General features: G+C 42.6%; 1 protein-coding gene across 4 annotated transcripts in view; it reads right to left on the bottom strand.

Annotated features, from left to right (window-relative positions):
* ark2n (arkadia (rnf111) N-terminal like PKA signaling regulator 2n) overlaps positions 1 to 27,357 on the bottom strand; it is a 108,748-nt gene that overhangs the window by 69,303 nt on the left and 12,088 nt on the right. For 3 of the 4 annotated variants that reach the window (XM_080203644.1, XM_080203905.1, XM_080203817.1), the window contains exon 2: positions 10 to 851. In XM_080203644.1, coding sequence (XP_080059770.1) covers positions 10 to 751 — 742 coding nt within the window. In that variant the 5' untranslated portion in view covers positions 752 to 851. Of the gene's footprint in view, positions 1 to 9; positions 852 to 2,877; positions 2,987 to 27,357 lie in introns of those variants that run through there. The other variant, XM_080203730.1, reaches the window with a different exon arrangement.

Raw genomic sequence — 27,357 nt, 5'->3', positions numbered from 1 at the left:
TGTAAATACCTGGAATCTCTGCACTAATCGTCCGCTTGCCACTTCCAGAGACCTCATCCTCTGATGAACTGGTGCTGGAGTCACACGTCAAGTCACTATCACTCGTACTGCTATCTTGCAGCAACGTGTACTTTTTCCTAGCTGCTGCTTCACGTTTCTGCCGTAGCAATCGTATCCGTTCCTTTTGCTTCTGGGTTCTAACCTTTGAAACACGGCCATTTTGCTTATCAATTGACGAGCGATTCTTTTTAGGAGCCATGGTTGATGTTTCACTCTCAGACCTGGAACGTCGTGATTTTCTGCCAACTGCAGGACCAGAGCCTCCTGAAGGATCCTCATCTACAGCCGCATTTACCTGAGGTGCCTCATTCTCCTCCACAGATGAAAGTGTGTCAGAGTCTGCCAAATGACCACTGGAAGAAGGGGAAACCATACATTGGTTTGAAGAGTCACTATCATAGTTTCGGCCAGATGTTTGTTTATCACTGTCTGCAGATGGAAGTTGAGATTCAGAAGAGTCTTGCCCAAGTTCCATCAACAAACAAGGTTCAGCAGATAGCCCACTTAGTTTTGGTGGACAGTCACGGTTCTCTTTTCTCAATTTGGCTGTTGAGGTCTCTTTCTGAAATGACCTATCATCTTCCTTGCTAGTGTCACCAGCTTTTGTATCAATACCTTTGGTTGAAGTCTCAGCTTCCTCTAGACCATCCTGGGGTGAGAAGTCTGCCTTCTCTGCTGCTTCCATCTTCATGTCACTTAGCTTGAGCACTCTCTATAAAATGACCATTGAGCATGGAGAGTACCAGGACTGAGAAGACGTGAGCTCAGCTGAAGACAAGAAGCTGGAAAATCTAAAGAGAACAGAGAATTCATAGGTTAGGTTATGATAAAGAAGCAAATAGGAAATTCTTCATTAGATCAATTTGTTTCCATATGGGCATGTAATTTAATCCCAGCAGAACATTATTTAATCTGATAATGGGGAAAACACATTGCACAGAAATGGTTTATTGTTATGAAAGCAGATACTGTAAATCTGAAATAAAAACAGCAAATGCAGGTCTGGCTGTATCTATGGAGAGAGAAACTAAGATAACATTTCAAGTCTATGACCCTTGATCAGAACTGATGTAATGACAGATCACAGGGCTGAAACATTGTTTCTCTTTCCACACACTGCCAGAACCTCAAGAATTTTCAGCATTATTTTTGTTCAGAATAGACTGTATCTGAAATACAACCTCCAGTCTCATAGTAGGTTAATCTAATCCCAAACATTAGATATTTTTGTACTGGTTTTTAAATCTGGATTGCAGGATCTAGCCTCTCAACATTGATGCTTTCAAATCAATTTTTCTAGACCCTACAGAAGATTTGTAGATTCAGTTTCACCAGGGGACAAGAGCAGCAATAGGAGCAGGATGGTAAGAACCAAAGCTTGGAGACGCTCTAAGTTTAAATATGTGAATCTGTCATACATGCCCAGATTTATAATTTAGCTCACGTGTACACTGTTTACATAACTTCTAGGAGAAAAAATTGTGAACTTAATACTTTGTTTTTAAAAGAAAAATTGAAGAAATCCAAGTGCAAGTCTCAATTCAATCACTTGTTTGGCAGATAACAACTTTATTGGATGTGAGAATTGTTAAAAAAGAGAAAATGAGGGAGGGGAATTAAGCCAAGGGCAGAATCACATGAATAGCATTTCAACTCTTTATCCTTTATATCAATGTTCTTCATAGAGAGGTATTCACTGTAAAAGACCGCCTATTCAAACCTTTACAAATCCTACTTCACAAGTAACTGTATTTCTAAATAAGTTTGTGATAAAGTTGCAAATCAGAACTTTGATTGTTTGATGCTGAAGTCAGGAATTTCATTCATAGTCATTTCAAGATTGAGAAAAATGTTTTCAGCTGGTGACTATAGGACATTTTTACACACAAAACAGAAAGAGGGAAAGCAGCTTCCAAAAGTAGGAAAATCCTGCAGCTATTATTCCTTTGGTCCAAAATTTCTAGTTCAGATTTTTATTCATTTTGGGATGTGGGTGTAGCTGCCAAATCAGCATTTCCTGACCATTTCTATTTGTCCTTAGTGGTGGGGTTGTACTTTTTACCACTGGGGTGCAGTTTAAGCAAAATACTACAGATGCTGGAGATCCAAGCAAAAACAGCAAGTGCTGGGGAAAACAGCAGATCTGGGCAGCATCTGTGGAGATAGAAATAGAGTTAACGTTTCGAGTTCAATAGAACTCTTCTTCAGGACTTCAGGGTTGCCAGATCTACTAAGTTTTTGCAGCACTTTGTGTTGAAGTGGTCTGTTTGGTCACCTAAGAGTCAACTATACTGATGCGAGGCTGGAGTTACACATGGGCCAAACTAGTAACAGTATCAGGTTTCCTTCCCTAAAAAAATTTAATGTATCAACTTGGTCTGTAATGCAATCTAACAGCTTCATGGTCACTTTTACTAAGACCAGCTCTTTATTTACCGATTGAAAATAAATCAAATTTTCAAACTACTTTCATGAGGCAAGAACACAATTGGATTATCAGTCGAATAACATAATCACCAAACCAGCTGCATGAGTTTCTACAATCTTTTCAACAATACACGTAATCCAACCTTCTTAAAAACACTTTTCTTGCAAATATCTTCCAGCTTAAAAGGAAACGTTAAATGCTAGAGCAATGTGGAAATAATTTGAACATGGAAAAAATGGAGAACATTTTCTAAACAATTACCTTGTGCAGAGGAGGATGAAACCCTCATAGTCCTATTGTATTTATGGCCAAGGTAACCAATTTTCCCTGGAGTCTAACACTGAATCAAAAAATGACAGGAGTACAAGAGCCAGAAACCCAAAACTTACTCCAATTAACTAAAGTAAACAGGAATCTACCCGAGGGAATGAATCGTACAGCAGACCTTGAGGTACAGCCCAAGATCATTCTCATTTTGAGTTCCAACGGGGTGAGAATGCAGGAAGCATGATCCAACAACCCTAGAACAGAGACAATTTTATTTGAGTGAGGTAATCCATTTTGCAATTCAAGTAATGGGATAAAGTTCATGGTGGACATTTGTTTTGCTGATTGGAAATGGCTAAGTATACAAATTCAAATAAAAATCCTTTATCCATCTCTCTTCCTACTCTCCTGAAGTTCAAGATTGCTGAACTGAGCTTGTTTATGGAAGTTCGAATACTTAATGTCAGCTGAGTAGCATTCTATGTGGCATCAAACTCGTCCTGTCCCACTAGAAAGTCTACAAATGCGCACTTTCTGCAGCAATTACTGCAACGTTTAAAAGCAGGAACTCTCACCAATTTCCATATCTGCTTAGAGAACTATATATAACCCTAACAAAGTACAGCAATTTGTAGATTTAAAGACCTAACTTTACACAGGACTATTTAACGAAATGGATAATTTAAGTCCTACATGAATTATTTTGATTTTGTTTAGCACAATCTTTTAGTGGGTGTTTGTGAACGTTTAGTTGGTGACAAATCGTAAGATGCTCGACGCCATCAAGGGATCAAAGATGAATCAATGTATGGAGACTTGCATCATTGAAAGTATTGATTGTAAGAAACTAAAATAAATTCACTTTTGGAACAAGTATATGAAATCACCTTAATGAAATCATCAGAACTCACTGCTTAAACATTAAAAATAAGTGGTTCTCATTAATGAATTCTTAGTAACATCGTGAATTTAAAGAGAATCTCGATAACTTGACTTGCTTTAAGAATAAGGTATTCAAACTAAAAGCATTTGGTACAATAAAGCCAATTTTATTAAAGATCATGAAGCAAAAAATTTAGAATCCTTTCAAATGCAGTAATAAAAATTGGTTTTGTTCTTTTGTCCATGAATTAGGGAGTCTGAAAAAATGAGAGATATGGGGTTCTGAGGTTGTATTTGTAGCTATAGATTTCTTACTATAGATATTCTTGGCCATGAAATCATAACTGTTCTATTTAAGATACAGATGAGGAGGAAAGTCTTCTTTTGAAGGTCATGAACCTTTGAAATTTCCTGCCCCACCAAGCAGTGGAGGTTTTTTTTTACTGAATATATTCAAGGTTGAGATGGACAGATTAATGTTCATGATGAACAGGTGGGGAATTGGAATCAAGATCAAGATCAGGCCACCTGTGGTCTTATTGAATAATGGAGAAGATTTGAGGGGCCGACTCCTGCTACTATTTCCTATGTCTATTTTACAAAATAAATGGAAAGGAGTGCTTATACATTCAAAGCTTACACATTCAATACTGGTTTTAATGGCCCAAAAGATTTAATGCAGCACTATAACTGCATCTCACTGGTGATTCCATAAGAGCTCCAATACATCTGAGTTATATATATACACATGGCTACAGTGCAAGATAGAATAATCCTATGCATAACAATACACCAGCAGAGATTTATAAATCTATTGATGTACTCGCTACACCACTTTTTACAGTTGATCTGGAGAGATTGTGCGACCATATCATAAAATGGCAGATTAAATAGAAGTCTGATAACCAATGGTTTTTGAACTACAGCAAAAAAAACACAATCAGTATGATGTTTGTATGTCAAAGACAATACAAATATTCAGGAGAGAACACTGACTTCTTATCAAAGTTGGATTTTGGACATCTTTGTCCAAGTTTGGCTGTTTGGGAATGCACATTAGCATATGATTCATCAACTGCATGCTGGGTGATATTTTACATTTCCAATGGGTTCATGTAAGGATATGAGTGGTGATTTGAATGCAGGTGCAAGGATCAGACATATTTATGCACATCAACTGGCAAGACCAAGTAACCAACTGTGATGCTAAAATGTGCAAAACCAAAAGGTTGGATGACGATAGACTCCTCAGTTGATGCTGTCAAGAAACTAATAAATAGGAGGGAAATTCTTTTTAAATTGGAAACAACAAATAGGATGCCCATATTTAAAGAAAAAAATTTTTCAGCAGCCTCAAAAGAAAATCATTCTCTAAGATACTTCACAGAAGCATAAGCTAATATTCAGACACAACCAAAGGTCTGGTCAAAGAAGTGGTATCAAGAAGGATCTTTAAAGCTGAGGGAGATGGTGAGATCGAGGGAGGCAATTCTGAAGTATAGGCCTAGATGGTTAAAAGCATGACCAACAACTGTGAGAGAAGAGAGGAGAGATGCCCAAGAAACCTGAGTCAGAAGATTGCAATGTGCACTTGTATTGTTGAGGCTGCTGTATAATTTTTTTCTTTAAATATGGGCATCCTATTTGTGGTTTCCAATGGCTGAGGAAGGTTACAGAGGTATGAAGGGATGATAACTAAACATTTTAGGTACTGGGAGATCAGGAGGCAAAATAGGCCAGATCAAAGGATGACACTGTGGAGAAGATACAGGTAACAAAATTATGCATAACTGATCCCATTTCTGCCTATCAATGGCAATGATCTATCTTCTGACTGCTGCTGCACTCAAGTGCCCCCAACTCAACACCAATGCACATTTCTACTAGGATCTTCCAAGCCCATCATTCATGGAAATGTGCAGTGCAGTGTACTGTCCCTCAGAGAGCTCCATCGGATTGCAGTAGAGTCAGGGAAGAACAGAATACTCTCCTTCCTTACAATCAGTACTAGAATCATAGAATCTACAGTGAAGGAGGCATTTGGCCTATTGCGTCTGCACTGGCCATAATCCCACCCAAGCCCTATCCCTGCAACATCATGCATTTTACCCTAGCTAGTCACCCTGACACTAAGGGGCAATTTAGCATGGCCAATCCACCTAACCCCTGAGGGGGGAAACATGAGCACTGGGAGAAACCCATGCATTTACAGGGAGAATGCGCAAACTCCATACAGTCAGTGGCCCCAGCTGCAAATTGAACCAGAGACCCTTGTGCTGTGAGGCAGCAGCGTGAACCACTGTGCTGTCCCTGTAGCGTTGCTATATAACAAGTTTATTGGGTCAGTTTTAATGTTAGTGAATGGACAGAGTGGGTAGAGGACCAGTGGGTGATGAGCATGCACAAGAGAGCCAAGATCTGGTGTGCTGATCCCTTGCTGTTGCCCAGGAAATGTTCGATTAAAATCAAGCATAAACACTCCACAACTGACCCTCCAACTCCCTTCGAGTCTCTGACTATCCTCCAGATATAACTAGCCCACCCCCCAACCTGATGAACCCCATCATTACCAGACTACATTCCCGGCACCGAGGTACCTCAGCCCCAACCTGACCACTCTCCTGACCTGTCTATCCCCACCAACCTGACTAGCCTTCCCTTGACCCAACTATCTTGGAGATCTGGGATGTGAGATGAGCCAGTGAGTCAGGTGGATAAATAGGACAGGGGGTTAGAAGGTCATGTGCATTACGTGGATGGGTAGAGAGTTGGAACAAGGTAATGGGTAATCAGATTGGGAAGGGTAGTCAGTTCAAGGGTTGTCAGATCAGGAAGATAGTTGGGTCAAGGGAGGTGGGGAGAGTCAGGAGAGGTCAGGAGAGTGGTCAGGTTAGGGGTGAGGTAGCTAGGTGGCAAGGATGTAGTCTGGTAGTGAGAGGATTCATCAGGTTGGGGGATGGGCTAGTTACGTCTGGAGGGCAGTCAGAGGCTCGAGGGGAGTCGAAGGACCAGTTGTGAAATTACCCAGGTATTTGTGCTAGGTTTTAATCCAACATTTCCTAGGTAACTACCCAGGTCCAAACTCTCTAACACTGACATTTGTGAAGTATCCCAGGGCAGCACAGTGGCACAGTGGTTAGCACTACTGCCTTGGTGATTATTTTCCAAACGTCGCTGGATTCTGGGGAAGTGCCGGAAGATTGGAAAACGGCTAATGTTATGCCGTTGTTTAAGAAGGGTGGCAGGCAAAAGGCGTGGAATTATAGGCTGGTTAGTTTAACGTCTGTTGTAGGAAAAATGTTAGAATCCGTGATCAAGGAGAAAATAGCGAGGCATATTGAGGAGAATTGTTTGGTAGAGCACAGGCAGCACGATTTCGTTAAGGGGAAGTCGTGTCTGACGAATTTACTGGAGTTCTATGAGGATGTGTCTAGGGCGGTGGATAGAGGACAGCCGGTGGATGTGGTCTTTCTTGATTTTCAGAAGGCGTTTGACAAAGTACCTCACAAGAGGTTATTGCAGAAGGTCAGGGGGCATGGAGTTGGGGGTAGGGTGTTAGCGTGGATAGAGGATTGGCTGTCAAATAGGAGGCAGAGAGTGGGGGTCAATGGGTGCTATTCGGATTGGAGGTTGGTGACTAGTGGAGTGCCCCAGGGGTCGGTGCTGGGGCCTCAGCTATTCACCATTTATATAGATGATCTGGAGGAGGGAACCGAGTGTATGGTGTCGAAATTTGCTGATGACACCAAGATTGGTGGAACGGCAAATTATGCGAAGGGTGTGGAGAGTCTGCAGAAGGATCTAGATGGGCTGGGCGAATGGGCCAGGAACTGGCAAATGGAATTTAATGTTGGCAAATGTGAAGTTGTCCACTTTGGTAGGAATAATGGTAGGAAGGACTATTACTTACGTGGAGAAAAACTGCAGCATGCGACGGTGCAGAGGGACCTCAGGGTCCTTGTGCATGAGTCGCAAAAACCCAGCTTGCAGGTGCAGCAGGTGGTCAAGAAGGCAAATGGGATGCTGGCCTTCATAGCGAGGGGGATTGAATGTAAAAGTAGGGAGGTCTTGCTGCAGCTGTATAGGGCACTGGTGAGGCCACAGCTGGAGTACTGTGTGCAGTTTTGGTCGCCGCACTTACGCAAGGATATTTTGGCCTTGGAGGGAGTGCAGAGGAGGTTTACTAGGCTGATTCCGGAGTTGAGGAGGTTGAACTATGAGGAGAGGCTGAATAAACTAGGCTTGTACTCGTTAGAGTTTAGAAGAATGAGGGGAGATCTCATTGAGACGTATAAGATGTTGAATGGGATGGATAGGATAGAGGTGGAGAGGCTCTTCCCGCTCAGAACGGACAGTAGGACTAGAGGACACAGCCTCAGGATAAGGGGGGGCAGTTTAGAACGGAGTTGAGGAGGAACTTCTTCACTCAAAGGGTGGTGAATCTCTGGAATTCTCTACTCGTTGAAATGGTGGAGGCTGCCTCGCTCAATATTTTTAAGACGCAGGTTGATAGGTTTTTGATAGGCAAGGGGATTAAGGGTTATGGGGAGAGGGCGGGAATGTGGAACTGAGCCACGACAGATCAGCCATGATCTTATTGAATGGCGGGGCAGGCTCGAAGGGCTAGATGGCCTACTCCTGCTCCTATTTCTTATGTTCTTACGTTCTCAAGTTCTCACAGCGCTAGGGACCCAACTTCAATTCCGATCTCCGGTGACTGTCTGGAGTTTGCAAATTCTCCCTGTAACTGCCTGGGTTTCCTCCCACATTCCAAAGATGTGTGGGTTAGGTTGATTAGCCATGGTAAATTGATCCTTAGTGTCAAAGGACCAACAGTATAAATATGCGGAGTTACAGGGATAGGGACCTGGGTAGAATTGTTGTCAGTGCACGCTTGATGGGCCAAATGGCCTCCTGCACTGTAGGGATTCCATGATTCTATCCCATGGAGCACCAGAAGTTGAACCTTCCGAGGCAATTCCCACATAGGTCCATACATCACGACTTCCAAGGGTTCTGAAATGCATTTTTCAGTTGTACATTCGGTCTCTGACAATGCAAGGATCATAAGATTTGTCCCATACTAAAACTTAAGCAAAGCTGATGACAGAAGGTCATCTGAGAAAGTATTTGAACAATTAAACTGTGATACAACCAAAAAAGAATGCTTTCTATGGTGCGTCTGTAAAAGATGGTGAGTGTCGCAGCTGACATGCCAAATTTCCTTAGTCTTCTGAGAAAGTAGAGGCACTGGGAGGCTTTCTTCACTATAGCGTTGGCATGGGGGGTCCAGGGCAGGTTGTCAGCGATCTGGATACCTAAAAACGTGAAGCTCTCGACCCTTTCTACTTAGTCCCCATTGATATAGACAGGAGCACATTCTCCTTTATGCTTCCTGAAGTCAATGACAATCTCCTTTGCTTTGTTGCCACACCAATTCACCAGATTCTCTAACTCATTCCTGTATTCCGTCTCATCATTGTTTGAGATCTGACCCACTACGGTGGTGTCGGCAGCAAACCTAAAAATCGAATTGGAGGGGAATTTGGTCACACACTAATAGCTGTATAAGGAGTATGGAAGGAGGCTGAGAACACAGCCTTGTGGGGTACCAGTGTTGAGCTTGATCATGGAGGTGGTGTTGTTGCCTATCCTTACTGATTGTGGTCTGAGAGTTAGGAAGTTCAGGATCTAAATCGCAGAGGGAGGTGCCAATGCCCAGGCCAAGAGTTTGGAAATGAATTTTGTGGGAATAATGCTGTAGAATTCTGAGCTGCAGTCAATAAATAGGAGTCTGACATAGATGTCCTTTGTTATCTAGGTGTTCCAGGGTCGCGTGCAGGGCCAGGGAGATGGTGTCTGTGGTGGACCTGTTGCAGCGGATCCAGGTAGTCCAGGAGGCTGGAATTGATTCGTGCCACGACTAACCTTTCAAAGCACTTCATAATAAAGGATGTCAGAGCCACCGGCTGATAGTCATTATTTGCAAGATTGCACACAAAAGAAACTTGCGTGGAGCTGTGGACATGTTTCCTTTAACGTGTACATTAGTTGGAAGTTCATCTCAAGATTGTGAACAGACTACTTCAGCCTGAAAGGACAAGGACAAGGATGGCATAAGTAGCACAGATATAAGTTTGTGCTGGATCAAAGTCAACGGCTTTGAAGGCAATTGCTGCTCATCCCAACATGGCAGTTGAGGGATCAAGATAGGTATGTTGCCAGCATATAGAATCTGATCACATACCTTTGGAGAATGAGGTTTATAAATTGGAATGGAAATGGGTGGAACAAGGTGAGACATTCAAAGGAGGAAAAAGTGCCATAAGACATAAGTGAACAAAGTGATTTTGTAATGAGTACACTGCCACCACCACAGTCTGGGCAGGAAAATTGCTGGAAGGCGTAGTCAGATGGGGAAATTTAGGGGGAAAAGCGTCATCATCCCTTGGCCAGGTTTACATCAATATCATGACATTGATGAAATCATTCACATGGAGGGTAGTCACAGAGATGACCACCTGATTCTGATCAGACCTGTGGCAGTGACAGAAATCTGACTGGAGAAATTTAAACAAAAAAATAGAGAAGCTGGACACAAACAGGTTCAAAGGTTTTAGCAGAGAAATGGAGAATCAAAATGGTATGACATTTTACATGAGAAATTGGTTGAGGAACATTTAAAGAGCAAAGTGATGAAGGCAATTTGAGAGGGAAAGGAACTGCACAATGACAGTTAAGATAGGGACCAGGAAGGAAAGTCAACTGCTCAGCAGTTTAGAGGGAATTGGGTCAGTACAGCAAGGGGGAGATTTTACAGACATAATAAGCTCTGAGAGGGCAGAGATTTGAGGAGGCAATTCAGAGCTTGGGAGCTAGATGACCAACGGCATGGCCAACAATGATGAGGCAAAAAAAAAAGACAGACCAGAGCTGGGAGACCCAGAAGGTCTTTGGGCTGGAAAATGTTACAGGGACAGAAAAAGACAAGAACGTGAACAGATTTGAACAGGACAGTAAGAATTTTAAACGTGAGGCATTGTGAGCACCAGAAGCCAATAGAAGTCAGCAAGCACAAGTAATGATGAGGGTTTCAGAAAGATAGGATGTAGGTAGCAGAAACTTAGTAAGCTGGCTTATGGAGAAGATATTAGGAGGCTGGTTAGACAGGACAATGACAAAGGCAAGCATGAGGGTACTGACAGCAAGACACGCTGAAGCAGAGGTTTGCGATATCAGCAATAGAATTAGGTGATTTTTGAGCACATGCATTTGGAAGCTCAACTTAGAGAAAATGGGATGAAAGTTACAAGCAGTTTGGTTCAATATTAGAAAGTAGCTGAGGAGGAAAATGGAATCAGTGGTTAAGAGTATACAGCTACGCTGAAGTCAAAGATAATTCTGTTAAAATGTTCTTCGCAGGACGTGGGAGGTCATTGGCTAGGCTAGCATTTACTGACCATTTCTAACTGTCCTTCTAAAGGCGGTGAGCCACCTTCTTGAACCACTGTAGTCCATGTGGTGCAAGTACAGCCGCAGTGTTGTCAGGGATTTGACACGGCAACGCTAATGTAGTTTCAAGTCCAGATGGCTAGGTGGGGAACTTGGAGGCACAGTAAGTAGTCTCACAACACCAGGTTAAAGTCCAACAGGTTTATTTGGCAGCACGAGCTTTCGGTGTGCCACTCCTTCATCACGTAAGCAGCGCTCCAAAAGCTTGTGCTACCAAATAAACCTGTTGGACTTTAACCTTATGTTGTGAGACAACTTACATTGCCTACTCCAGTCCAAGCCTGCAACTCCATAACTTGGAGTTAGTAGTGCGTCTGCTGCCTTTGTTCTTCTAGGAGGTAGGGATCACAAATTTGGAAGGTGCTGCCGCTTGTGGTGGCGGAGGGAGTAAATGTTTATGGCAGTGGATGGTGTGCAAAATCAAGTGGGCTGCTTTGTCCTGGATTACCAATGTTTAACTGAAAAAAGTGACTCACCAGGACTGGTGACATACAGGCAATTTAACAATTAAAGACAGTGAAAGTATAAAGATAGGTGATGCTGCCATTTGGAAGCTAGCTATGTCTTTGGGTATTGTTGCAATGGGGCAACCTTTTTAAAAATCATTTGCAGAATGTGGACATCAGCGACTAGACCAGTATTTACTGTCTATCCCTAATTAGACTCGAGAATGTGGCTGCACTGGTTTAAGCACCCCCAGTGTTTGTAGGCCTTTCATTCAGCAATGAATAAACAGATACATTTCCAAGTTATGATGCTAAGAGATTTGGAAAAAGACCAATGTGGTGATAAGGACCAAACTGGATGAAGCAGGTGGTGGAAAGTATATCTGAGTGAGGATTGCCATAGAATCAAACAGTACAGGAGGCAACCATTCAGCCCATGAGCACACAGCAAGTTTTTGAAAGAACTACTAAATTAATCTTAATCCCACCTAAGATTGCTCTTTCCCCTATCCCTGCAATATTTTCTTGTTGTGGATACAGAAAAAATTACAGCGCAGTACAGGCCCTTCAGCCCTCGATGTTGCGCTGACTGTGAAACCAATCTAAAGCCCATCTAACCTACACTATTCCAATATCATCCATATGTTTACCCAATGACCATTTAAATGCCTTAATGTTGGCGAGTCCACTAGTGTTGCAGGCAGGGCATTCCACACCTTACTACTGAATAAAGAACCTACTTCTGTCAGCCGTCATATATCTATCACCCCTCAATTTAAAGGTATGCCCCCTCGTGCTAGCCTTATCCAATTTCCTTTTGAAACCGAACCATTAACGTTCCTTCAGGCAATGCACTAATTGAATTTACAACATCAAATCTACTATACTCCTTATACACTTATGACTGTGGGGCCAAATTCCCCTCCAATTAAATTTTCAAGTTTGCTGATGACACCACCATTGTGGGTCAGATCTCAAACAATGACGAGACAGAGTACAGGAATGAGTTAGTGAATCTGGTGAACAAGCGCAGCAACAATAATTTCTCCCTTAATATCAACGAAACAAAGGAGATTGTCATCGACTTCAGGAAGCATAGTGGAGAACATGCCCCTGTCTACAGCAACGGGGACGAAGTAGAAAGGGTCGAGAGCTTCAAGCTTTTAGATGTCCAAATCACCAATATGGGGGTCCTGGTCTCCCCATGCTGACACTATAGTTAAGAAAGCCCATCAACTTTCTTCTACGTTCTCAGAAGACTAAGGAAATTGGCATGTCAGATACGATTCCCACCAATTTTTACAGATGTAACATAGAAAGCATTCTTTCTGGTTGTATCACAGTTGGTATGGCTCCTGCTCTGCCCAAGACCACAAGAAACTACAAAAGGTTGTGAATGTAGCCCAATCCATCACACAAACCAGCCTCCCATCCATTGACCTGACCTACACTTCCCGCTGCTTCGGCAAGGCAGCCAGCATAATTAAGGACCCCATGCATCTCAGACATTCTCTCTTCCACCTCCCTCCATCGGGAAAAGAAATCACGTACCAACTGAACAGCTTCTTCCCTGTTGCTGTCAGACTTTTGAATGGACTTACCTTGCATCTTTCTCTACATCCTAGCTATGACTGTAACATTTTATTCTGCACTCTCTCACTTCCTTCTTGATGAACGATATGCTTTGTATAGCATGCAAGAAACAAAACTTTTCACTGTAGATTAATACGTGACAAGAATAAATCAAATCGAAAAATCAGGCCATTTGTCTGTGTCAACATTCATGTACTAAGGGGCAAGATGTGGTCGCTTGTTAGCCTAATTTCCTACAAATTTCTAGTGCAAATGCAATCATCCACAATAATGTATCACCATATAGTCGCAGACCCCAGTTCAAAATTCTGAAGTGACTTCTAGCAGGATAGTAGCATCTGGCATATTCTACAGGTTTTAGGAACCCATAAAATCTTCATGCCACATAGGGCTAACCATCCATTTGATTAGAATGAAGACGATTAGTCACAAGGAGTATCAAAAAGATGGTGTCATAGTGATATTGTCACTGGATTAGTAATCCAGAGTCCCAGGCTGCTGCTTTGAGGACTTGGATTTAATTACCACCATAGAAATTCAATAAAAATGAGATTAAAGCACAAGGGCACTTTACTTCAATGCTCATAGCATGCGAAACAAGGTAAACAAGTTGATGGCACAAATAATCATGAATGATTATAATTTACTGTCCATCACAGAGAAATGGTTGTTAGGTGGTTACGACTGAGAGTTAAATATCCAAAGATGAGAGATTATTTGGAAGGACAGACAGGGAGGTGGTGTAGCTCTGATATTTAAGGATGACAGAGTGGTTGTGACAGATGATAAAGGTTTTATGAAGAAAAGGGTTGAATCTATTTGGGTGGAAATTAGAAATAGGAAGAGAAAAGGTCACTGATAGGCGCAGTCTATAGGCCAAATAATGACATCATGGTGGGGCAGACAATGAACAAAGAAATAACTGATACATGTAAAAATGGTACGGCAACTATCATGGGGGATTTTAATCTATATGTCAATTGATCAAACCAGGTCAGTCAAGACAGCCTTGACAAGGACTTCATAGAACGTATCCGCTATAGTTTCCTCAAATAGTATATAATGGAACCTACAAGGGAGCAAGTTATCCGAGATCTGGTCCTGTGTAACAAGACATGAATAACTGAAGTTTTTTTTATTTGTTCATGGCACATGGACATCACTGGCTGGCTAACATTTATTGCCTATTCCTAGTTGCCCTTGAGAAGATGCTGGTGAACTGCCTTCTTGAATCATGTTCTGCTGTCCATGTTCTGTGGGTTGGCCCACAATGCCATTAGGGAAGGAATTCCATGATTTTGACCCAGTGACTACACTGAACAGCGATATATTTTCAAGTCAGGATGGTGAGTGGATTGGAGGGGAACTTGCAGGTGGTGGTGTTCCCATTTATCTGCTACCCTTGTCCTACTAGATGGAAGTGGTCATGTGTTTGGAAGGTGCTGATCTTCGGTGAACTGCTGCAGTGCATCTTGTAGATAGTACACACTGCTGCTACTGAGCGTCAGTGGTGGAGGAATTGAATATTTGTAGATGTGGTGCCAAAAAAGCAGGCTGCTTTGTCCTCGATGGTGTCAAGCTTCTTGAGTGTTTCTGAAGCTGCACCCATCCAGGCAAGTAGGGAGTATTCCATCACACTCCTGACTTGTGCCTTCTGGATGGTGGATAGGCTTCAGGGAGTCGGGAGGTGAGTTACTCGCTGCAGTATTCCTAGACTCTGACCTGCTCTTGTAGCCACTGTGTTTATGTGGTGAGTCCAGTTGAGTTTCTGGTCAATGGTAACACCAAGGATGCTGACAGTTGGGATTCAGTGATGGTTACACCATTGAAGGTCAAAGAGTGGTGGTTAGAGTGTCTCTTACCAGTGATGGTTGTTGTCTGGCATTTGTATGGCACGAATGTTATTGCCATTTATCAGCCCAAGCCTGGTTATTGTCCAGATCTTATTGCATTTGAACATGGACTGCTTCAGTATTTGAGGAGTCACGAATGGTACTGAACATCGTGCAATCATTGAACATCCCTACTTCTGGCCTCAGGAGGTAGGGAAGATCATTGATGAAGCAACTGAAGATCGTTGGGTCTCGGACACTACCCTGAGGGACTTCTACAGAGACGTCCTGGAGCTGAGATGACTGAACCTCCACAACTGTCTTCCTATGTGCCAGGTATGACTCCAACCAGCAGAGAGTCAACCCCAATACCCACTGATTCCAGTTTTGCTAGGGCTCCTTGAAACCAGTTGGTCAAATGCAGCCTTGATGTCAAGGGCTGTCTCTCTCATCTCATCTCGAGAATTCTGTTCTTTTGTCCATGTTTGAACCAAGGCTGCAGTGAGGGCAGGAGCTGACTGACCCTGGCAAAACCCAAACTGGGCATCACTGAGCAGGTTATTTCATAGTTAGGGATCCTCTCGGAAGCAGCGATCACTGGATGGTTGAATTTAAAATACAGATGGAGGGTGGAACAGTAAAATTCAATACTAGTGTCTTGTGCTTAAACAAAGGAGTCTACAATGGGGTGAGGGAGGAGTTGGCTAAAGCAGGCTAGAAGCAGTTGAGGAACAGTGGAGGACTTGCAAAGCAATTTTGCACAATGCTCAGCGAAAGTACATACAGTGAAAAGGAAGGACTATAGGAAAAGGGATATCAAATTGAAAGATAATGCATACAAAGTGGCAAAAACTAATGGGAAACTAAAGAATTGGGAAATCTTTAAAGACCAGCAGAAAGCCACTAAAAAAGCTATAAAAAGTAAAATGGATTATGAGAGTAAACTAGCTCAGAATGTAAAAATAGATAGCAAAAGTTTCTACAAATACATAAAACAAAAAAGGAGTGGCTAAGGTAAACATTGGTCCTTTAGAGAATGAGGAGGATTTAATCATGGGAAATGAGGAAATGGCCAAGGCATTGAACAGGTTTTCACAATGGAAGACACAAATAACATGCCAAAAATTGATGACAAGGAGGCTGTGGCAGGTGAGGACCTAGGAAATCATTATCAATAAAGAGGTAGCGTTGGGCAAGCTAATGGGCTAAAGACATGTCTCCAGGCCCTCATGGAATGCACCCCAGGATACCAAAAGAGATGGCGGGGGAAGTAGAAAATGTGCTCATGGTAGTTTACTAAAATTCACTGGACTCTGGGGTGGTTCTGGCAGATTGGAAAACAGCAAATGTGACGCCACTGTTTAAAAAAATGAGGTAACTGCATGCCAGTTAGCTTAACTTCTGTAATGGGGAAAATGCTTAAATCCATCATCAAGGCAGAAAAAGAGACACATCTGGATAGAAATTATCCCATTGGGCAATATGGGTTCATGAAAAGCGGGTCATGTTTAACTCATTTATTGGAATTCACTGAGGACATTATGAGCAGGGTGGACAACAGGGAACCCATGGCTGTGATGTATCTGGATTTCCAGAAGGCGTTCGACAAGGTGCAGCACAAAAGGCTGCTGCATAAGGTGCAAGGCGTTATGGGTAATGTATTAGCATGAATGGAGTATTGGTTAACTAACAGAAAGCAAACAGTGGGGAATAAATGTTTTACTGGTTGGTGATCAGTGACTAGTGGTGTGCCTCTGGGACCGCAATTATTTACAATTTACATAGATGTCCCGCACATCTTTTGGGGACCAAGTGTAGTGTGAAAATGTTCACTAAGATGAGTGGGGAAGCAAACTGTACAGAGGACACAAAGTCTGCAGAGGGATATAGATAGTTTGAGTGAGTGGGCAAGAGTCTGGCAGATGGAGCACAATGTTGGTAAATGTGAAGTCACCCACTTTGGTAGGAATAACAGCAAAATGGAAATGGACTATTATTTAAATGGTAAAAAATTGCAACATGCTGCTGTGTAGATGGACCTGGGTGTCCTTGTGCATGAATCGCAAAAAGTTGGTTTATGAGTGCAGCAAGTAATTGGAATTTTGTCCTTCGCTGCTAGACGGATGGAGTTTAAAAATAGGGAGGTTATGTTGCAGCTGTGTAAGGTGCTGGTGAGGCCACATTGGAATACAGTGTACAATTTTGGTCTCCTTACTTGAGAAAGGATGTACTAGCACTGGAGAGGGTGCAGGCGAGATTCACTACATTGATTCTGGAATTGAGGGGGTTGGCTTACAAGGAGAGACCTTGTAGTAGACTGGAGCTATGCTGTTTGGAATTTAGAAGAATGAGGGGGAATCTTATAGAAACATATAAAATTATGAAGGGAATAGAGAAGATAGAAGGGTGGCAAGGTGGCGTGGTTAGCACTGCTGCCTCAGAGTGCCAGGGACCTAGATTCGATTCCCGGCGTGGCTGGCAGTCTGCATATTCTCTCCTGCATGGGTTTCCTCTGGGTCTTCCAGTTTCCTCCCACAGTCCAAAGATGTGCGGGTTAGGTGAATTGGCAATGCTAAGTAGCCCCTTACCATCAGGGGGACTAGCTTGGGCCATATATCACAATGTAATATCCTACATTATGAATATTACATCTATTACACTTGTATTGAAGCACCTCAAAGTGAACTTAATCTATCTAGGTAACCTAATTATCTTTGTACCATTTGTAACGACCATTTTGAAAAGTCTCTAACATTTCTTTGACTATTTTGAAGCACCTCAGAATGCAACATGATCTATGTAGGTAGGAAACCTGAATATTTTTGCAATGTGTGTGATGGTCACTTTGAAGTGTTCTTTCAGATTGTTTGCAAATAAATATTTTTGCCAAAACAAAAGTAAAAGTAAAACTTATCTGTGAAATCTAGTCAGAGATAGTGAATGGTCGTCGGGAACAAACACAGGAGAAACATCAATTTCTGGAAGATGGATTATGCACTAGAAAGAGGGTTTATTGTCTCCAACAAATGCAGTTACATAGACTTCAATTCAACTCCAGGATTTTTTAAAGGAACCAGCTAACTTGAAAGGTCTGCAACATTCAACAATCTACACCTTGAGAACAAGCAAGGACTTAATTAGACGCTAACATTTCTTACTTCTGATACCTGTGTGTGCGCGTGTGAGAGAGAGAGAAAGGGATGTAGTGTCGTTTATTATTTTCCTTTGAATTTAGTTGTTAATAAACTTGCCCTGTCTTTAACTCGGGATACCTCATAATTGGTCTTTCAAACTGGAGGCCTGTGACCAGCGATGTGCCTCAGGGACCGAAGACAGGTCCACCGTTATCTATCATTTATATTAATGATTTGGATGAGAATTTAGGAGGCACAGATTGTACGTTTATAGATGACACCAAGATTGGTGTCATAATGGACAGTGATGAAGATTATTTAGGATTGCAATGGGATCTTGATCAATTGGGCCAGTGGGCTGACGAATAGAGAGTTTAACTTAGATACACCGAGGAAACATCCTTTCAGCATCTATCCTGTCAAAACCCCTCAGAATCTTATGTTCTAATAAGAGACAGCATGGTGGCGCAGTGGTTAGCACTACTGCCCAATACTGGCAAGGACCCGGGTTCAATTCCAGCCTTGGGTGATTGTGTGGAGTTTGCATATTGTCCCAGTGCCTGTGTCGGTTCCTCTCGGTACTCCTCTTTCCTCCCACAGTCCAAAGATGTGCAGGTGAGGTGGATTGACCATGCCCCTTAGTGTCCCAAGATGGGTGGGTTAAGGGGATTTGTGGGGTTGTAGGTATCGAGTGGGGGCAATGGGCCTGGGTAAGACACTCTGTCAAAGAGTCGGCAGTCTTAATGGGCCAAATGGCCTCTTTTGCACTTACAGAGATTCTATGATCAACTCTTATTCTCCTAAAAGCAATGAATTCGGGTCCAGTTGACTGAACCATTCCTCATAAGACAACCCTTAATTCCTAGAGCAGGGAGATGATGATGGAGTTGTATTGAAATAACTAGAGTGCTGTGTGTAGTTCTGATCACCACACTATAGGAAGGATATTATTGCACTATAAAGGGTGCAGAGGAGATTCAACAGGATATTGCCTCGGAAGGAGTGTTTCAGCTATGAAGAGAGGCTGGATAGACTGGGGCTGTTTTACTTGAGGCAGAGAAGGTTGAGGGTGGACTGGATTGAAGTCTACCAATTTATGATTTTTGATTTGATTTACTGTCACTTGTTCTTGGAATGCTGCCGGGATAGTTTCCTTGAACAGTGTGTGTTGGAGCCGACGAGGGAGTGAGCCATCTTGGATCTGGTGTTATGTAATGAGGCGGGTAGAATTAGGGACCTTGTGGTGAAGGATCCTCTTGGGAAGAGTGATCATTGTATGGTGGAGTTTCTGATGCAGATGGAGGAGGAGAAAGTGGGTTCCCAGACATGTGTCCTTTGTTTGAACAGAGGGGAGTACGATAGGATAAGACAGGAATTGGCGAATGTTGATTGGGGGAGCGCAATGGAAGGTAGGTCTGCTGAGGAAAGTGGAGGATCTTTAAGGAGATCTTTCTTGGTGCTCAGCAGAAATTTATTCCGATGGTTAAAAAGGATCGTAGGAGGAGAGATAATCAGCCGTGGATAACGGAGGAGGTAAAGGAAAGTGTTAAATTAAAAGCGGATGCGTTTAGAGTAGCTAAGAGTAGTGGGCGAGAAGAGGATTGGGAGAGGTTTAAATATCAACAAAGAATGACAAAGAAGTTGATAAAGAAGGGTAGGATAAACTATGAAGCTGGGCTAGCGCTTAATATAAAAAAGGATAGTAAGAGTTTTTATAAATACATAAAAAGGAAGAGGCTGGCTAGGGCGAACGTTGGACCCTTAGAGGATGAGAGGGGGGACTTAGTGGTAGGGGATGGGGAAATGCCTTGAATAACTTTATTGTATCGGTCTTCACGGAGGAGGATGTGAATAATTTGCTGGGTGTTAGCGATGGAAAGATGGTAGGAGTGGAGGGCCTGAATGACATTATTGTTACTAGAGACGCAGTGCTCGAAAGACTGGAGGGACTGATTGTGGACAAGTCCCCAGGACCGGATGGAATGCATCCAAGGGTTCTGAAAGAAATGGCGGAGGTGATAGTGGATGCCTTGGTGATTATTTTCCAGACGTCGCTGGATTCCGGGGAAGTGCTGGAAGATTGGAAAACGGCTAATGTTACGCCGTTGTTTAAGAAGGGTGGCAGGCAAAAGGCAGGGAATTATAGGCCGGTTAGTTTAACGTCTGTTGTAGGTAAAATGTTAGAATCTGTGATCAAGGAGAAAATAGCGAGGCATCTTGAGGGGAATTGCTTGATAGAGCAGATGCAGCACGGTTTCGTTAAGGGGAAGTCGTGTCTGACGAATTTATTGGACTTCTATGAGGATGTGTCTAGGGCAGTGGATAAAGGAGAGCTGGTGGATGTGGTGTTTCTTGATTTTCAGAAGGTGTTTGATAAGGTGCCGCACAAGAGGTTATTACAGAAGGTCAGGGGGCATGGAGTTGGGGGTAGGGTGTTAGCGTGGATAGAGGATTGGCTGTCAAATAGGAGGCAGAGAGTGGGGGTCAATGGGTGCTATTCGGATTGGCGGTTGGTGACTAGTGGAGTGCCCCAGGGGTCGGTGCTGGGGCCTCAGCTATTTACCATTCATATAGATGATCTGGAGGAGGGAACTGAGTGTATGGTGTCGAAATTTGCTGATGACACCAAGATTGGTGGAACGGCAAATTGTACGGAGGGTGTGGAAAGTCTGCAGAGGGATCTAGATAGGCTGGGCGAATGGCCCAGGAACTGGCAAATGGAATTTAATGTTGGCAAATGTGAAGTTGTCCACTTTGGTAGGAATAATGGTAGGAAGGATTATTACTTACATGGCAAAAAACTGCAGCATGCGATGGTGCAGAGGGACCTTGGGGTCCTTGTGCATGAGTCGCAAAAACCCAGCCTGCAGGTGCAGCAGGTGGTCAGGAAGGCAAATGGGATGCTGGCCTTCATAGCGAGGGGGATTGAATATAAAAGTAGGGAGGTCTTGCTGCAACTGTACAGGGCACTGGTGAGGCCGCAGCTGGAGTACTGTGTGCAGTTTTGATCGCCGCACTTACGCAAGGATATTTTGGCCTTGGAGGGAGTGCAGAGGAGGTTTACTAGGCTGATTCCAGAGTTGAGGGGGTTGAACTATGAGGAGAGGCTGAATAAACTAGGCTCATACTCGTTAGAGTTTAGAAGAATGAGGGGAGATCTCATTGAGACATATAAGATGATGAATGGGATGGATAGGATAGAGGTGGAGGAGCTCTCCCGCTCAGAAAGGACAGTAGGACTAGAGGGCACAGCCTCAAGATAAAAGGGGGGGCGGTTTAGAACGGAGTTGAGGAGGAACTTCTTCACTCAAAGGGTGGTGAATCTCTGGAATTCTCTGCCCGTTGAAGTGGTGGAGGCTGTCTCGCTCAATATATTTAAGACGCGGGTTGATAGGTTTTTGATAGGCAAGGGGATTAAGGGTTACGGGGAGAGGGCGGGAAGGTGGAACTGAGACACGACAGATCAGCCATGATCTTATTGAATGGCGGGGCAGGCTCGAAGGGCTAGATGGCCTACTCCTGCTCCTATTTCTTATGTTCTTATTGTTCTTATCAGTTTACAGTGAAAAGTATTGTTTCTTGCACACTATACAGACAAAGCATACTGTTCACAGAGAAGGAAAGGAGAGTGTGCAGGATTAGTGTTACCATCATAGTTAGACTAGCCACGGTATGGACATGTCAGAGTTGGACTTGGGTAGGCACAGTAAAAAGTCTCACAACATTGGGTTAAAGTCCAACAGATTTATTTGGTAGCACAAGCTTTCGGAGCAATGTCCTTTCATCAGGTGAGTCGTCATCATCTGATGAAGAAGCAGTGCTCCAAAAGCTCATGCTACCAAATAAACCTGTTGAATGTTGACCTGGTGTTGTGAGACTTCTTACCATAGCTAGGGTGTACAGCAAGATCAATTCAAAAGTCCAATGGCAACAGGGAAGCAGTTGTTCTCGAGTCGGTTGGTACATGCCTGAATCTCTGGAATTCTCTGCCCGTTGAAGTGGTGGAGGCTGCCTCGCTAAATATTTTTAAGACGCGGGTTGATGGGTTTTTGATAAGAGAGGGGATTAAGGGTTATGGGGAGAGGGCGGGAAAGTGGAACTGAGCAGCGACAGATCAGCCATGATCTTATTGAATGGCGGGGCAGGCTCGAAGGGCTAGATGGCCTACTCCTGCTCCTATTTCTTATGTTCTTATCTTTTTCCCCAACGTAAGAAGGTGGAAGAGAGTGTGTCCGGGGTGCATGGGATCCCTGATTTGCTGGCTGCTTTGCCGAGGCAGCTTTAAGTGTAGACAGAGTCAGTGGATGGGAGACTGGTTTGTGAGATGGACTGGACTTTGTTCAGGACCCTTTGTAGTTTCATGCAGTCTTGGTCAGAGCAGGAGCCATACCAAGTTGTGACGTATCCAGAAAGGCTTTGGACAAAGCGCTGGAAAATGGGATTAGAGCTTGATGACCAGAGCAGACATGACTGACTGAAGGTCCTCTTTCTATGACTCTAGTGAATCTCCTATGAACTGCTTCCAACGCAAGTATATCCCTCCTTAAAACGGATCAAATCCATTCAGAATATTTTAGGTGTGCTCTATCCAATGATCTGTACAATCGTAGCAGGACTTCCTACTTTTATATTTCAACCCCCTTGCAATAAAGGCAAACATTCCTTTTGGATTCCTAATTACTTACCATACCTGCATGCTAGTTTTTTTGTGATACAGATACCCAGACAGCAATCAATGCAAAATTGCACAGTAAATGCTGACCGAGGCAGTGACATCACTATAGCATTCAATAGTCCCTTTCCATTTAAATAATATTCTGCTTTTCTATTCTTCCTCACATCTGCCAAAGTTATGCCCATTCCTTTAATCTATCTATATTTCTGAAAATAGACACATTGCCAAAGCTTTTCATCTTGCACACATCAGACCAAATTTCAAATGATGATGATTTATAATAATGTTGGCTGTCATGTCAAGGAAGCCCCTCAGCCAGAGTCAACTTCTCATCCAGTCAGCACCCCTTTTCTCCTCTACTATAAATTTTGAAAGATTGAAATTTTGCTTTTTGCCCTGAAAAGCACAAGACAAAACACTGACAACAACATTTAAGTTCTGTAATACCACAAGTAGCCGTCTACCTGTACCCTTTGGCAGATATCGTATCCTCACAACTACATTTCTAACACATCTTTGCATTGTCAGCAAATTTGTCTATAGTAGTCAGTCTATTCATCCACCTCAGGAATATAGACTGCAAACAGTTGAAGCTTCTCCCACCCACCTGACGAAGAAACAGCCAGTTCCAAAAGCTAGTAGCATTTGCTACAAATAAGCCTGTTGGACTTTAACCTGGTGTTGAGACTTCTTACTGTGTGCACTCCATTAGGTACAGTTTAAAATGACCCAATTATTCAGTCCATCTCCTGTTGGTTAGCCAATCCTCCATATGTATTAATAATTCACACCAAACATTCTGAACTGCAAAATCACAAACTTTGGATGGTTCCATCTGTCTTATATAAATAGTCAGAAAAAGTTAGAAGTAAAATAATAAGTTAGTAGTAAAATAAAATCAATTCTAGCTTCTGGACAATTATTATATAGTCCTATATTGCCTGACCCCCTCTCCAACTCATGGGATTTCCTTCCCCCACCCATGACTGAATACTGCACCTCTGTCCTGACCCAACACTGATGTTTCTCCCCCCCCCCAACCCTGATCCCCAACCACACCTCACCCAGACCTAACCCAATCCTACCAACCCACGTTCCCTGCAGCATGCCCTGACCCTACACCCTAAGGACTGACCTAATACCAGATCCCCTCAAAGCCCGACCTAACATCTCCACTCAAGACCCACTTCAAATCACAGAAATCCCTACAATACAGGAGGCCATTTGGCCCATCGAGCCTGCACCAACAAAAATTCTACATAGGGTTACAGGTATAGGGCCTATGTATTTACCCTGATTGTCCCTCTGATACTAAGGGGCTATTTTTACCATGGCCAATCCACATAACCCACACATCTTTGGACTGTGGGAGGAAATCGGAGAATCCAGCAGAAATCCATGCAAACATGAGGAGAATGTGCAAACTCCATACAGACAGTCACCCAAGGTCAGAATTGAACCTAGGTTTCTAGCACTTGAGGCAGCGATGGTATTGACTGTGCCACCATGCCACCACTTCCCACACAATTACTGTAAAAACCATACCCAGGAATTTCAGGAGTGTGGGTGTTCCCTTGCACATCTTTGGGGTACCTTCCTAATGCAACATCCCTGGAGCTCAAATGTTACGGTCCAATATCAAGAGGCCAGGCCTCGACACAAAGCCTGGGGTACTTGCGGCTGGTCACCACAGCATAGGGACAGGAGAGAGTGTGGAGATGTATTGCTGATCCCACTGTGGATTGACCATATCCATGTTTCAAGATGGCGCCAGAGCATGGCAACTCTTTGCTACCTATATATTGTATAATTTATATGGACAGCATGCAAAGCCATACCTTTCACTGTATCTCAGTATGCAACAATAATAAATCAAGTCAAAAAAATCCTATTTTGGTTATGAACTATCACATGGTACCTAAGCAAACATCTTTTGGAAACCCATCAATTGCTTCCATTTACTTATTACATCCTCAAAGAACTCTAGAATATTTCCAAACTTGAATACAATAAGCAGTGGGGTCTGAATTTGCAGTATACCAATCACATAGACACATATTTAGGAAGAACTGCCAATGTAACCAATTTTAGGAAGCCCATACAAGTCACGCTATTTGTTCAGTGCAATTATAGTTAACAACTCTAACACCTTTTTAAATTTACACATAGCTGAAGGCTGTAACAAAAGAGGGAAACTCAAATTTGTAAATTTAGTTTAAAATCTACGTTTATGTTGGGAAATAAATCAAGAAATATAAAAGCATTAATTTCAAACTAATCCAATATTTCAGCAAAACAATGTTGATATTATTCAGAGGAAGTGTCATCATCTGAATTACTACATAATCTTACAAGTTTTGTAACATAATTTTTTTACAATGTCTCAGCTTCTTTGTGATTGGGTTTTATGTTGCAACCATCTTGAATACAGGAAGATAACAACAGGGGAAGAACATTCAGCTTCTCAAGCTGTTCCACCAAACATTCAGATCCTGGTTGATTTGTATACCTACCAAACAGAAATCCCTTAAGCTCAGCCTTGAAATTTTCAACTGATCCCATATCAGCAACCTTCTGAGGAACAATATCCCAGGTTTCCACTACACCCGAAAAGAAAAGTGCTTTGAGATTTTCAATCCTAAAAGCGGGCTCCAAATTTACACCCCAATGGCTGAATTGTTTTCTGTTCTTTTACCCGAATATTGTTCGATATCCTTTCCTATCCTTCTTGAGATTTGGCGCCCAAAACCAGGACTCCAAATAGGGTCTGACGAAAGCAGGTGCCCACATACTCCCCCACATTGAACTCCATCTGCCATAGTTTTACCCACATCTATTTACATCCCATTTACAACTTTCTTTCCCCCATTGTGTTCCGTAGCTCCTTGTCATCTGCAAAGGTAGATCCACAACTCTTTATTCCTTCAATGCACATGCATGGTGAAGCACCAAGACCCCAATACCCTGGAAACATTACTTGCAACCTTCCACCAAATCAGAAAACATTAATTTTAATCTATATTCTATCCACTCCCAATTACCAATCTACATCACAAGGTTAAGTCCAATTCCATGTCAGTAGTTTTCTAAGATCAGAACACACTATAGGAGCATATGCTGTGCATTTCAAATAATGAATTTATATAATATTCACAGTATTAGAAACTTACCATTTGTAGTCCCTAAATAATTTGCATTCTTACACCAAGCTTCCAAAGATCATCTTTTTAGCAACTGTCAGACATGGTCAAGATATTTACGGTCCTTCAATATAAAACAAAGTGTAACAGCCAGAGTTCAATATTCCCACTTTTCATCAAACAACGAGGATACTTTCATTGTGTTTAAAGGGATAGATTCATTTGCAGAATTATATTTTACCATAATCTGTAATCTCAGAGCAGACAGTATCCTTAATTCTGCCAGCACTATCAAGCCAGGAAACTTTTACTTTAACAAAGTATAGTAAAGCATGACAGGAGCACCTAAAATGGTGCCAACTAGTGTAATTGATAATGCAGGGCCGCACTCATGCTAATCATCGGATGCAACATTCTATAAATAGAGCCAAGCAATTCTACAACAAAAGTTCTGCAGTTCTGTCAAATCCAGTCGTAAATAATGCTGGACAACTAAATAACTGACCAGAGGAAAAGGCTGCCTGAATATCCCTGATTTCAATGTTAGTAGTACCTAGCATGTGAGTGTAACAGACAAGATTAAAATGTTTGCAACCATCTTCAGGCAGAATGGATTAATAAAATTAGTATCTCAGTCTCCTCTCGAGGCGCCCACAGCCAAAGATGCCAATCTTGATACCAAGCAAGTGGCTGACTGCACAGGATGGAGTTAAGACAACGGGCCCCAACAACATCCTGGCAGTAGTGCTAATGATGTGCATGAGAACTAGCTATGCCTAGCCAATCTGCTTTTGCACAGTTACAAGATTAACATAAAACCAAGAATGTGCAAAATTACCCAGGTATGTCTGGCCAGAAAAGGCAAAACAAATGCAATCCAACCAATTAATGCCCTATGAGCCTAATCTCAATCAAAGTAATAGAAGGTGATAGTGTATCAAGTAGCACTGATTCACAAATGACCTGTTCACTGATGCTTAATTTAGGTTCTGCCAGGATCACTCGGTTGCACAGCTCATAACAGTTACAGTCTAAACACGGACAAAAGAACTAAACTACAGATACAAAAGTAAGGTGACTTGAGTGTGACTGCACTTGACATCTAGTAAAAGTGCAATCAGTGAGAACCCAAAGGAAAACTTTCCACTGGCTGAAGTAATATACAGTATGAAGTAAGATGGTCAGAGCCAATCATCTCTGCCTAAGGACATTGCTGCAGGGATTACTCAGGACTGTGTCATGGTCCAATCATCTTCAGCTGCTTCAAATGACTTTCTGCCAAAATGTCAAAAGTTAGGAGGTTTGCTCATGATTGCACAATGTTGAGTTCTATTGGCAAAACCTCAGAATTGAGCAGTCTGATAGCATATAGCAACATTGGGGCAGCA

Source organism: Carcharhinus amblyrhynchos, chromosome 1, assembly GCF_965287045.1.
Source record: "Carcharhinus amblyrhynchos chromosome 1, sCarAmb.v2.hapA, whole genome shotgun sequence".
In the NCBI taxonomy this organism is placed as follows: domain Eukaryota; kingdom Metazoa; phylum Chordata; class Chondrichthyes; order Carcharhiniformes; family Carcharhinidae; genus Carcharhinus; species Carcharhinus amblyrhynchos.
This window is presented reverse-complemented; position numbering and strand designations above follow the sequence as displayed.